The 12,465-nt window shown below is 50.5% G+C and overlaps 1 protein-coding gene across 1 annotated transcript; it reads right to left on the bottom strand.

Annotated features, from left to right (window-relative positions):
* Positions 1-3,121: 3,121 nt before the first annotated feature.
* Positions 3,122-8,333, bottom strand: UFC1 (ubiquitin-fold modifier conjugating enzyme 1). Its single transcript, XM_044448823.1, has 6 exons — positions 8,203-8,333; positions 5,689-5,756; positions 4,986-5,049; positions 4,532-4,608; positions 4,074-4,164; positions 3,122-3,376 (listed from the first exon to the last, which is right to left on the bottom strand). Exons 1-6 carry the CDS (start codon positions 8,323-8,325, stop codon positions 3,305-3,307), a joined length of 495 nt encoding a protein of 164 aa, XP_044304758.1. The 5' UTR covers positions 8,326-8,333; the 3' UTR covers positions 3,122-3,304.
* Positions 8,334-12,465: the final 4,132 nt, after the last annotated feature.

The following is a 12,465-nucleotide window of genomic DNA, read 5'->3' as shown; positions in this document are numbered from 1 at the left end:
CCCGCTGTTCTGAACGTCACGGGTCGCGCTCTCCTCCGGTCGCCATGGAAGCAGAAAAAAGCGTCCCGGAGAATTTAAAGGCGCAGGAGCATTTTAAAAAAAAAAATGAGGCTGGCTGGCTGGCTGGCAGTGCAACTTAATAGCAGATCTGCAGAGCTCGTGCAACGGCACCGATCCGCGAGGGAGCACGCGTGGCATCGCTGCGCAGCAACTCGATCCTGGGCATGCTTGCCCTAGAGTCATTCTCTCAGCTCTTACCTGCGGAGGGTCAGCGCAGCGGTGTAGCCACCGCGAATTTCAGCCTGAGCTTTGGAGGAGCTGTCCGTGGTGCTGAAATGGCTGGGCGCTGCACGGTGCGAAGCTCCTTAAAAGATCAGGCTCCAGCTCGAGCTTCTGTAACGAGGCACGAACTTTGGGACCATCAATCTCAACTAATAGGGTGCCAAATTTGCAGCAGCCATAGGGGGCTTCCTCATCCGTCAGGCCCAAAGCAAAGCTCCACCAGAAGATCACACATCTCTGCTTCCCTGAAAGAACAGCAGCAATGGGGAAATGAACCAGACCCCATGCCTCAGGCAGGGGGCAGCTTCCCCCACCAGCAAATACTCTTTTAAGAACCTCGAAACTTTGCAGGAGACCTTCACGGACCCCATGCAGCCTCTTGAGGCAGGAATATGATGTGAATATTGAGCTGAGTGGCTTGACTTGGTGCAAAGCAGCACCTTCCGTTCCTACAATGGCTGGCTTAATTCACAACCCTGCACAGGGCTGGAGACATGCCTAGATTGCACCCCCCGCCCCCCGCAAAATTTAAACCATGACTGACTCCCCAGGAAAGATAGACATCCTCCATAAAACATTTACCAAAACAAAGACACACACTGACCAAGCAACCTGTTCCTTGAGTCATATTATCCAGAGGCATATAAAAATTAAACAGGCCTACCTAAACCTGCTTCATGTGGGGTTGTTATCACACATTAAGCCCAGCACAATCGTGCGAGGTAGGCGAGTTGGAGGCGAGACCCCTAAGATCACCCAATGGGCTTAGTGGCTGAAGCGTGATCCTTTGTTGGCACCTCCAGACGAGACCGAGCGGCAGTTTTGCTGTTCTTCCTCTGGTCCTGCTATGGCAGAGTTCCGCTGCTGCTGCTGCCCTCCTCCATGGAGGAAGAAGCCGGCCTCTGCAGGAGGTAAACTGACCCCCGATATCAGCTTGCAGAAATCCAGCTTTCTTAGTGCTCGCTCGCTTGGCATCAGCTTACCGGGAAGAGAACTGGGCCAGGTCTGCAGCCCCGCTGGAACCCTTACAGTTCAAGGATGTTGACGCAGTTCAGCCTCCAGCTGTGGTCAGACACAAGCACCCATCATCCCTGGTACACACAGCCAATAGGCAAGAAAGGCAGAAGCCCCCCCAAAATACGGAGGGCTGCAGGCCTCCCTAACCTCTGTATCAGGTGAGGGAGACTGAGCTAGAAATCAGAATTTAGGGGGTTAGATCTCACCTAATTTGAACATCGGACTAATGGGCTTAAGTACCGCTCTGAAGGCTTTTTGCTCATGGAATCTGGCCCGCTATTGTTTCCTCAGAACTGAATTCAAGAGGTTTTCCTGTGCTGCCCCACTCCCTTATACATCTTCCTCAGTCCTGGTCTCAGGCCTTCTCATACAATCGACCGTGCCGAGGGTTACAAAGAACAGGGACTTCTTGGGAGTGGCCTCCTACTTGGGGAACCCTCTTCCCCAAGAGGCCTGTGAGCAATCTTCACTCATGGCCTTTGAAGGCGTCCCTAAAGCTTTTATTACTGTTCATAGTTTGTACTGATTTGATCTCTTCCCCACCCCCTCCAAATATAACTTTATTGGATGCTTTTCCTTATTATGCGGGGATAAACAGCATTACCACTAGCTGCTCAGGAACAGCAGGCTAGAAATAAGGAATTAACGCCGAACAGAATGCCTGGCTGCTAACAGCTCGCACATGATGCCAAACTGAACCAAAAGGGGTAGAACGATCAGAAGGTTTAACTGTACTTGCATCCATAGAAAGAAATGAATTAATTAAAAAAAAAAAACTCCTGCTGGATCAGATCACCTTGATGCCTTTGCCATGGAGCAGTACACTGCCTCTAAACAGGAAGGTTCTGCTCCAAAAAAACCCCCAAAGACAAAATGTTTAGAGAAAGAAAAGTTCCACGACTCCCAGGATCCCTCCAGCTAGATTCTGTGACCTGCAAAACTTGTTATCCTGTCTACATGTGCACAGGAAAATATCCAAAGAGTTCTTTTGGATCACACCAGAGAGTTCAGCGTAGGAGTTCCCCAGGGTAGTCGGTTCGATGCCTCCGGAAAGACAAGGAACCCGTCTGCCTGTGCCTTCGCTGAAAAGGACTTTCCAGCATTAAAGAACCTGGCTTGGCAGGTCTTCTTGGGTTCCCCCTGGCCCAATGCGACAATCCTGAGGCCGACTAATCAGCACTAGGGGAAAAATCGTCGTGGGACTGGAGTGTGGGCAGAAGAAAACCAAATTAAGGAACGCGGTGCCACCGAGTTGCTGCCCCACGAAGAAATTCACTTACGTATTAGAAAACGAGGATGTGTATCAATGCTTATATTAAAGAAAAGTCGCAGTGATGTGAAGAGGGTCAGAACTCCTTCCCAGGAAAAGGAAGAGAAAAACAAATCCTGCTGGAAAAGAAATCTCAAGCAGCAAAACCCCAGACTGTGCCCGATTCGTAACAATGGGAAATTCTGAGAGATTTTTCTGTGAAAATTTCGCCTGTTTCCCAGCCCACCTGCACCTGTTTTTGCTGTTTCAGCAGCCTGACCTCTTGTAGCCACAGGCTTATATACCAACTCTCTTTCTGTGGGGTTTGTTTTATTCTACGGATGTATTGTAAGCCGTCCCAAGGCATAGGGGATGGGGGAGAAAAGCTTTTAATAAATAAAATAAACAGTCGCTATAAAATACTTTGCAATGGTTAAAACAACAGGGGGTCCCAAACTCTTGACACTCTACTGAAAGCAACCTGCAAGGAGATTGCAAAGAAGCGCCAACTGCCTTTGCTCAGGTCCCCTTGAAAGGAGCATTTTGCAAGGAAGCCACCTCAGGAAAAAGATGTGTGGAAGGGCAGTTTCTTCTTTTTATTGGAAAGCCGCTTTTCCCGACAGGTTGGAAACCTGCAGTCCCACAGGTGCAGACATGCAAGACACATTCCTGGCTGACGTCTAGGGCTGCCGGCATCAGCAGGCAAAGCCAGGAGGTCGGCCCGAGGCCCAGCCTCCACACGCAGTCACACCTGCCTCATTTCTCCTTGTGCTCGATCAGGCCCTTCGAAATCAGATCCGGGATCTCCACGGCCAACCAAGGTCCCAGCTGGAAGACAAAGAACGGCAGGCAGTCACCGGCGCTGCTGCCAACCCCCTCCTCCGAGTCCCAGTGCAGCAACTGGAAGTTGGGACTCATCGTTGGTCAGACGGTCCCTTATCTGTAGCCCTTGCGCCTCTCTCAGTCCCAGAGAAAAGGAAGCAGGAACCTGGAGTCCATCAACAACATCCGGGGGCCAAAATGGGCCTGGCCCAACGCCCACCAAAACCTGATTAGAGTGTCTTTTCGTGTGGGCATTTTACTGCAAGGCAATTTTGGCTGGCAAGTCATGGATGCATGCGTACACAACCCTAAAAGAAGAACCAGAGTGGCCTAGTGGTTGGAGCGTTGGATGGGGCAGAGAACTGGGCCTTACTTGGCCATGAAGCTCCCTGGGCAATCTTGGGACCGGCCTCTTTAGCTAGCCTACCTCACAGAGCTGTCCTGAAGCTAAACCCAGAGGGGGGTGTGAAGGCACAAAGGGGATCCAACCCTGTTGAAGCTAAGCAGATCTGAGGCTGGCCTGAGCTTGGAGGGGAGACCCCTTGGGAAGCACAGTAGCCACCCTGACTTCCACCAAGGGAGAAAGGTGGGGGATGAAAATAATAAAGAATAAACACAGAGGGGAAAGTGGCAGAAGCCATCTTGGGCTGCATCCAACCTCCTTCCCCACCACAGGCAGCTCCAAAGCACGCCAATGACTTACCCCCAAGGCCATGAGGTGAGCCAGCCCAAATTTGGGCACATTCCTGGCCCAGAGGGGCTTGAAGTGGTCCGTCAGACAGATTTTACCACCTCTGCAAGGAGAAAAAGAGTGAGAGAGCGAGAGATCCAGGCTTGAAAAGAGGACGTTAGCATAGATATGGAAAATTGAGTTCAGCATACAAGGAAACTAAGTCAGAGGTGCAGGATCTCAGGCTCGGGGGCCGCAGGGGGCCCTGCCCCCTCCATTGATGGATTACTTGGTAGCTTCCTGGCTTCGGGACAGTTCCCCCCATTCTAAAAGGCTGGGTTGACTCTCCCAGGACTCTGCTCCTGCTACGGCTGCTTTGGGGCCCCACCTACCCCTCAAATCTGGCCCACAGGACCCCCCCTCCAACGTGAGGGGGGGCTGAAACAGACTGTCCACCCCAGGTTAAATTTGAGAGGAGGACAAGAGCCGACCTGTACATTTTCGCCGTTTTTCCGTCGAGTTCTGGAATGGCAATTTCCGGCGCCGTGGATGGATATGTAACTGGAATCTGCAGTAGAAGGAAGATGGGAAACAAGAGCATAAAATCTACAAAGAAGAAACGTGGGAACCACGGACGTGGTGGGTGAGACCCTGGATCAGGGCCAGCTGCCCAAGGAAACCCGCAAGGAGGCCATGAGTGCAACCCTCCCACCCATGTTCCCCAGCTAGCCTGGAATTGGTCTTGATACCGTACGACTGGCTTAATTTCTGCAACTGGTAGAACTGAGCTATCCAGGGCGCAGAATTTCGATTCGGCTTAGCGCAGGCGGTAAACCTTGTCTTGCTTCTGGCTCTGCTCAAAGGCAGGTTCCACACAGGGCAGAACCAAGAGAGGATGAAAAGGGGTGGCGGGAAGCCCCAGAGGAACATGGGGCAGAGACTCACATCAAACTCAACCGCAAACTCGTACTTTAGGAGACTGTGGATGTACCAGCACTTCCCAAACCACCTGGCCAGAGAAATACGAAAGGAGAGATAAGAAAAAGTTAGGCATATTTAAGAAAGGGAAATAAACCCTTATTTATTTCTTTAAAATATCTGTACCCCGTCCTATACGCAAAGCATCTCAGGACAGCTTATAGAAATCAAAACAAACAATCCATGATCAAAAACAACAATTGTGTTATTGTGTTTCTCTTCCTCCTATTTATATGGTCATATTTATAACGTATTTCATTTTTACTACATTTTATGGTTTTGTTTCTTATTGTTATTCATTGTTATCTGTATTTTAAATATATTTATATTGTACATCGTGAGCCACTGAGAACCTTTGGCAATGGGATGGCATACAAATGTGATAAATACATAAATAAAATAAACTATCGGCCTCATAATGCTTCACATTTGTAGAGCGTTCCCAGAAATTCACATGATTATCTGCACTCTTTGACAACAACCCTGCAAGGTAAGCTGGTGTCCTGTCACCTCTATCAAGGGCTCTAACCTGAAAGGACAATTAAAGCAGGTGTTCCTTCAGGTATCCAGGTCCCAAGCCGTTCAGGGCTTTATAGGTGTTACCCAGCACCCCATGAGCTGTTGACCCCGTGAGCTTTAAGCCCCCCAGATCTGGTGCTTCCACCCTCACCTGGTTCCTTCCTTGTTGGATTCGAGCCTGAACCAATCGTTATCAGCATTCTTGTTGTTCTCCACATACTGCGGGGAAGAGAAAGACCCATAATTGCCAAGGTAAAGTCTGGGCCAATATTTCCCTACAGTTTTTATTTCAAATCCAACAGTAACTACTTCAAGGTGATTCCCACAATCAAAGAACAAAGTCTTCCCTGGGATGGAATGACTTTGGAATGCCTTTCCGGATGTCAAACCGTTTGAATGGTAACAATTAAACGGTAAAGCTAATGCCATTATCTTTTAAATGTAATCGGATTGCTGTGTTTTTGTTTGCTCTGGTGTTTGCTGCTGTTGCAAGGAATCCAAAATGGCTTACCGGTTATCATCCGCCTCTCTATTTTTATCAACACAACAACCTTGTGAGGTAGGCTAGACAGAAGGTTAGTGACTGGCCCAACCTTGAGGGCTGAGAGGGGATTCTAGCCTGCATCTCCTGAATTCCCTCTGCGCCCAAGCACTGCATCACACTGCTTCTCCTGTGGATTAAGTTTATCTGCTATTTTTACTGCTGTGCACCCTACCTTCAGATTCCTCGTGGGCAGAAGGATGGATTGGAACATGTGAAATGAGTAAATATTACCCCACAACAAAGAAGTGAAGAAACAACTTCCAGTTGACAAAAAAGGAAAGAAACAGACAGAGGGATGGATAAGTGAATTCCAACGAAACCTCAAGTCTGGGCAATATTTACCCAGAAATAAGCCCCACTAAGCATAATGGGATTTCATAGAATCATAGAATAGTAGAGTTGGAAGGGGCCATGAAGGCCATCAAGTCCAACCCCCTGCTGGTGCAGGACACCACGTTACACCATCCCACTCAGGTGGCTGTCCAGTTTCGCCTTGAATGTCTCTAGTGTGGGAGAGCCCACCACCTCTCCAGGCAACTGTTTTATTGCTCTCACTGGAAGCTTTTCCTGATGTCCAGCCTGAATCTGGGTTGCAGCAGCTTGATTATTCCGTCTGGCATCAGCAAGAAGAGATCTTGACCTTTCTCTTTGTGGCAGCCTTAGAGGTACTTATAGAAGGATATCACGTCCCCCCTCAGTCTTTTCTTCTCAAGGCTGAACGTGCCCGGTTCTCTCAGTCTCTCCTCACAGGGCAGTGTCTCCGAACCCCGGATCCTTTTTGTTGCCCTTCTCTGGACACTTCCTAATTTTTCTGCATCTTTCTTAAATCTTGGTGCCCAGAACTGGACACATTAGCCCAGGTGAGGTCTGACTAGTGAGGAGCATTCCATCCCTGGAGGGTACCTTGAGCTGGTCTCACAGTGACCTACCAACCGTCTGTGCTTAGTCAGGAAGCATCTGTGTCTCTTCTCACATCATCGTACCATAAAACTGCGGTCAGCAGAATGCAAAGCTCCAGATTTCTGGCCTCGGACTTTCAAAATGCCTGGCCATGTTGGCTGGATCCCCCGGGAGTCAGCATCGCCACCATTCTGAATGGCTGCCCTGAGAGATTGAAAAGTGGCTAGACAGAGCGCGTAACCGGCTGACCTGGGGTGCCGTGGTTAGGGCAGCTGGCCGGGTGCCCTCTAGATGCTGGCTGGGGCTGAGAAGTGTCGGAGCCATGAGACTTCAAGAAAGAATGGTTTGGGGAAGGCAGGCCTAAACCACCCATAAGAAAGTTGACACCATCAGTACTGCTGGATGCAGATTTGGAGGGTTTTCACAGCCAAGGGCCTCCTCACCGTTTGCAGAATGCAAACCGAATTAACTAATACAGGGATTAATCCTGTGCAGGTTTAGCCAAAAGGAAGACTGCTCTAGCCGGCCCATAGATATGAAAATGCAGCTTTCTGTCAATGTGGAGCATCTGACAGGAGTTTCCGCCTAGGAAAGCTCACTTCACAATTCGCTGCACAATTAAGACCAAACATGAGTGCACAGAAATCGTTTCAAATTCTCCAGAACTCTCCATTAGGTTTAAATAATAAAAATAAGAATCCACAAGCGCAGTCTTTCGTGAACTTCAAGCCCATGATGCAACCAAATAAGTAAACTAGAGAAACAAGGGATTCCTCAGACAGCCACAGTCTAAGTTAGGCAGAAACAACCTGACGCTCTTTCAGATACGTCGATCAACAACGCACAGCATATCCAATGCTCAGCGATAATGGGAGTTGTAGTCCAAAGCATCTGGAAGAGCACCAGCGCGCATATCAGACACAGCCAGCGTGTACAACAAGCAGGAGCAACGGGCGTTGGTGCAAAGCATCTGGAAAAGCATTCCATCAGCCGCAGCCAACATGGCCAGACGGCAGGGATAATAGGAGCTGTAGTCCGCGCGACACCTGGAAAGCACCAGGCTGCCGAACCCCCGTCAAGATTCTAGGAACAGAAGGCCGGGAAGAGCAAGAAGCCTGCCTCAAATTGGCCCTCCGGAGCCACCGTAGGCAGGCAAAGCCAATGGGAAAGCGACCCCTCGGGAGCTCGGGCTCCGCTTCCCGGAGGGGACGCGGCACAGACCTTAATGAGCGCCTGGTATTCCTCCTTCAGCCGCTGGATCCACAGCTCCTGGTCCCGCGGGCCCGCGTTGGTCTTCAGGAGCGGCAGCTCCGCCACTACCCGGCGGGTTGCCTCGTCCGCCATCTTTGTTGAGGGGGGAAAGAGGCGGCACCCGGAAGTGCCTTTCCCGTGTGGGAACCACGTGGGATGCAGGCGCCATCATTGTGAAGGGCGCGGGTGGCCGACAGGAAATGGGGGAAGCGGATGCCGCCATGATTGTTGAAGGCGGGAAGTTAGGCTTGGGCGGAGGAGAAATGGAAGGGATGCAGCGCCGCCCTGGTGGTCGGTGGCGGAAGCGCGCCTTCGCGTAACTTGCTTTATGACGGGGCTGGCTTGCTTGTTTTAAGCGCTACTGTTTCGTTTTTATTTCATTTCAGTCTTGCCCAACAGCTCAAGGCTCACCGCCATGCGTAATCCTGCAGATGCTCTGAGTTACAGGATTTTTTCTGTCGAAACACGAACAGAGCTACCTGCAAATGGAAAAAATGAATGGGAATCCCCTGCTAAGAATCCTTCCGGAGGTGTTCCTTGCCATCCTAAGCTTATAGAAGCCCTTGTATTAAAAAAATCAGATTTATCCCCTGCCCCATGAATCTGAGCCATATTTGTAGTGTATGCAAAATATTGTATTTCCTGGATCTAAGCCTCTGTGTATTTAAGCATGGTTCGCACCTGAGTTCTTCTCGCCATTAATTTTACCCCAGTGTCAGGACAAAATGGATGCTGTCGGAGCTGTGCCCATGTGCCTGCAAAGGCAGCCCATGCCGTCCTTCCTAGCTGCCTCCGTTCTTTCCCAGCTGTGATGATGTGGCACTTGGGCACACTTGGGCTGGGGGCGTTCTCAGCCTCACTGAGCTGGAGGTCCGCATTGGACCCCTCTGCTGGCTGCTTGGCTGCAGCACCTGGCAAGAGAGGCAGGAAGGGTTGCACCCTTGGTTGCGTAGCCAGAAGCGCGGCTTCTAGATCGAGAGAGCTGTTACTGCCACTCTGTACGACTCTGGTGCTCCCGCAACTGGAGTCTTGTGCTCAGTTCTGGACCCCTCATTACAGGAAGGATATAGCCAGGTTCAAGTCAGTGTAGCGCAGGGCCACAAGGTTGGTGACTGGTTTGCAGGGGATGGGGCATGAGGCGAGACTGAGGGAACTGGGTCTCTTCAGCCTGGAGAAGAGGAGACTCAGAGGGGATCTGTTGGCGACATGCAGGTATGTGAGGGGGTGTCACACGGAGGTGGGGAGAGACCTCTTCTCCCCTGCAGAGGAAGGCAGGACGCGCCCCAACGAAGCAAAGCTCAGGGAACCAAGGTTCAGTTTGTTTGTTTGTTTGTTTGTTTGTTTATTTATTTAGGGAACGTCTATGCTGCCCCATTCGCCGAAGCCTCGGGTCAGCTCACAATCAGTTTGGATGCCAGGAAGCACTTCCTGACAGTCAGGACCCTGTGGGTGTGGAATGGGCTTCCACGGGAGGTGGGTGAGGCCCCACCGGTGAGGGTGTTCAAGGACAGGCTGGACATGCGCATGGTGGGCATGTGGTGAGTGGAGCCGGCTGGAGCCGGGGGTCAGACTAGATGGCCCCGGAGGCCCCTTCTGACTCGCTCTGTTTCTGTTTCTATGAAGACTTGTGTCAATGTGTGTCTTTTGAAGACTCGAGTGTATCAGCAGGGCAACCCTTTCATCTCTTGCGGCAGATGCACGGAAGGCTCCACACTCCAAGTCTTAAATGCGTCCTGTGTCTGGACCGAGGGACAGGAGTGCCTAGCTTTAGGGCCAAAGGCTGGGGCCCAGTCTGGCATCTGCAGACGTTTCCAGCTTCAGCTTCCTAGCCTTATTGTCCCCGACATGCTTCCACCCCCCCCCCCCCCCCCCCCCCCCCCCCCGCATAGGCCCAGTTTTGATCTTGGAGGAGCAAGAGGGCAGCTGAGCTTAGAGGACCTCCGTGCTTGGTCTCTGAAAAGCGAGGGCCACCCGGACAACACTGGAAGGCCCAAATCAACATTCTGTGATCATTAAAACAAAAACCACAACCCCAAACTCACCACAAGGATGGTGTGTACGTGTATCAGATATCTCGGAACATTGGAAAGTTGACTTTTTCATTGAGTTCAACGAAAAGGGGGAAATCCTTTTTTTCCAAAATGCATCAGGTAGAATTAACCGTTTCCTTGGGCACCCGGGAATTTTCTCTCCTTTGTGTGCACAAATGCCTTCCCCCTTTGATGGTTTGTGTGTGTGTGTGTGTGTGTGTGTAAGACTGGCGTGGAAAATTAGGGTCTCCAACTTGCCTTTTCTCAAGCCCTGTCTGTCTGTGTTGCGAGTGCGTTTTTACATCCCTGGAGAGCATACTCAGAAAAGCAGTTCTCACCATCCCACCCCACTGCCCTGCCATAAGCACATCAAAAGATGCCTCAGGTGGGGAAGACCAGATGACCCCTCTCCCTTAGTGCGTAACCGTCAGAGTGTAACCTCTGTGTTTTATAGGCTTGCTAAAGTGCCTTCCTAACCCAGAAAGTTCACCCATGTAACCTTTTTGTTTGTTTACTCAGGGTAACTTCCGTTCAGAAGGCCTGTCAAAGGCATCTAATTAGAGTGAAATGTACCTTTTCTTTATGGTGCTGTGACGTGTATCCAATCACTTTCCTATCCATATCAAGTATGGATATCCATATCAATCCATATCAAATATCCAGTCACCTTCCAGTGTATTGTATTCACTCCCCCTTTTGTGTATTCTATATAACCCTGAGGAAATGAACATGGGGTGTTCCTACTTAGGCACCCATGGATCCATGCATTCGATTGTAAATAATGCATTTGCCCTGACAAGAAACTGATTCCGAGCCTCTGAATTGTGGGTCGGTGTGACAACAGTCTTACATGCTGGTACATACAGATTGGCGTCTACTCTGCATTGAGCAGTCCTCATCATTTCATGAATAAAGGAGGGAAACCACTGTTCCCAAAACATATCCCCTCCTCCCCCTTCTTCGGGAGCCCTCCTTGAAGGAGATTCGGCAGAAGAGTACCCGGAGCAGGGCCTTCTCTGTGGTGGCTCCCGACTCTGGAATACACTCCCCAGAGAGCTTCGCCTGGCACCAACGTTATATTCTTTTTGGCTCCAGGCAAAAACCTTTCCATTATTTTATATTATTTATTCATGTGCATGTTTCATTGGTTTTGCTTGCGATTTTATTGTGAATTATTGGATGCCGTGCTATTTTTCTCCATGCTTGTTGTAAACCGTCCCAAGATGTTAGTCATAGGACAGTCTATAAAAGCTTTAAATAAATAAGTAAAAAACTTAGGGCAGTTCCTGGACCCCCTTCACCCACCGGGAGCTCGCATTATGACGTCACTATTTACCTGCGTGGACACTCCGTTGAGGGGCTTAGTTTGGCCCAGGTATAAGCTGTTGGAACAGCTGATTAGGAAGAATTGGGGGCAGCCAGTGCCCGGTTCCCATTTCGGTCCCTGCCTAAAGGCCCTCTCTTAAGCGTGGATGACAGAAGTGCCTGGGAGATCTCCGGATTTCACCTCGCCACAGCATTGCTGGTACCCTGATCAACACAAAACCCCGGACACGCACTTAGAGGGCTGTTTGCCTTTATTGAGACCACAGCAAACTCGGACCAAGGCTCCTGTTTTATGCAAGGGACCATTTCCCTCATTCTGGTCTCCATGGAAGTGGCCCAGGACTAGTCTGTTGAGGTGCCCTTGTACATATTGTTCCATCTTTCCAATAGCTGTAATGCTTGTCCTGAGACCTGTTCAGTCATAGAGGACAAACCCTCGTGAAAGCTCTGCAGGTGTTCTCTGGAATTAAAATAGAAAAGAAGGCCTCTTTGCACCCTCATTTCATGTCCTCCGGCAGCCAACGGGAAGCTCCCCAGAAACCCAGAAGCAAGCACCTTTCTCTTATGCCCTCCCTGCCATGGCTGCTATTCCAAGGTGGGCTGCATCTGAGCATGGAGGCTTGAGTCATCCTTCCTAAGAGAAGGACGCCCTGTGGGATCAGGCTGCAGTGCCTCCAGCCCTGTGCCGGGTTTCTAATGCCGCAGAGCAAGCCAGCAGCAGAGGCCGGTAACCAGGCAGAAGGCTCTCGCCTCTGTACTTGGGGGATCCTGGGAAACCCAAAAGAGAAAGAAGCGGAAGGAGAAGAAGGGGGAGGGGGAAGGAGGAGGGGGGAGGGAAATAAAGGGAGGAGGAGGAGGAGAAGAGGAGAAGGTCCCA

Source organism: Varanus komodoensis, unplaced genomic scaffold (assembly GCF_004798865.1).
Source record: "Varanus komodoensis strain SLA01 unplaced genomic scaffold, ASM479886v1 scaffold55, whole genome shotgun sequence".
Lineage (NCBI taxonomy): Eukaryota > Metazoa > Chordata > Lepidosauria > Squamata > Varanidae > Varanus > Varanus komodoensis.
Note: the sequence above shows the minus strand (reverse complement) of the source record. Positions and strands in the feature narration are given on the sequence as shown.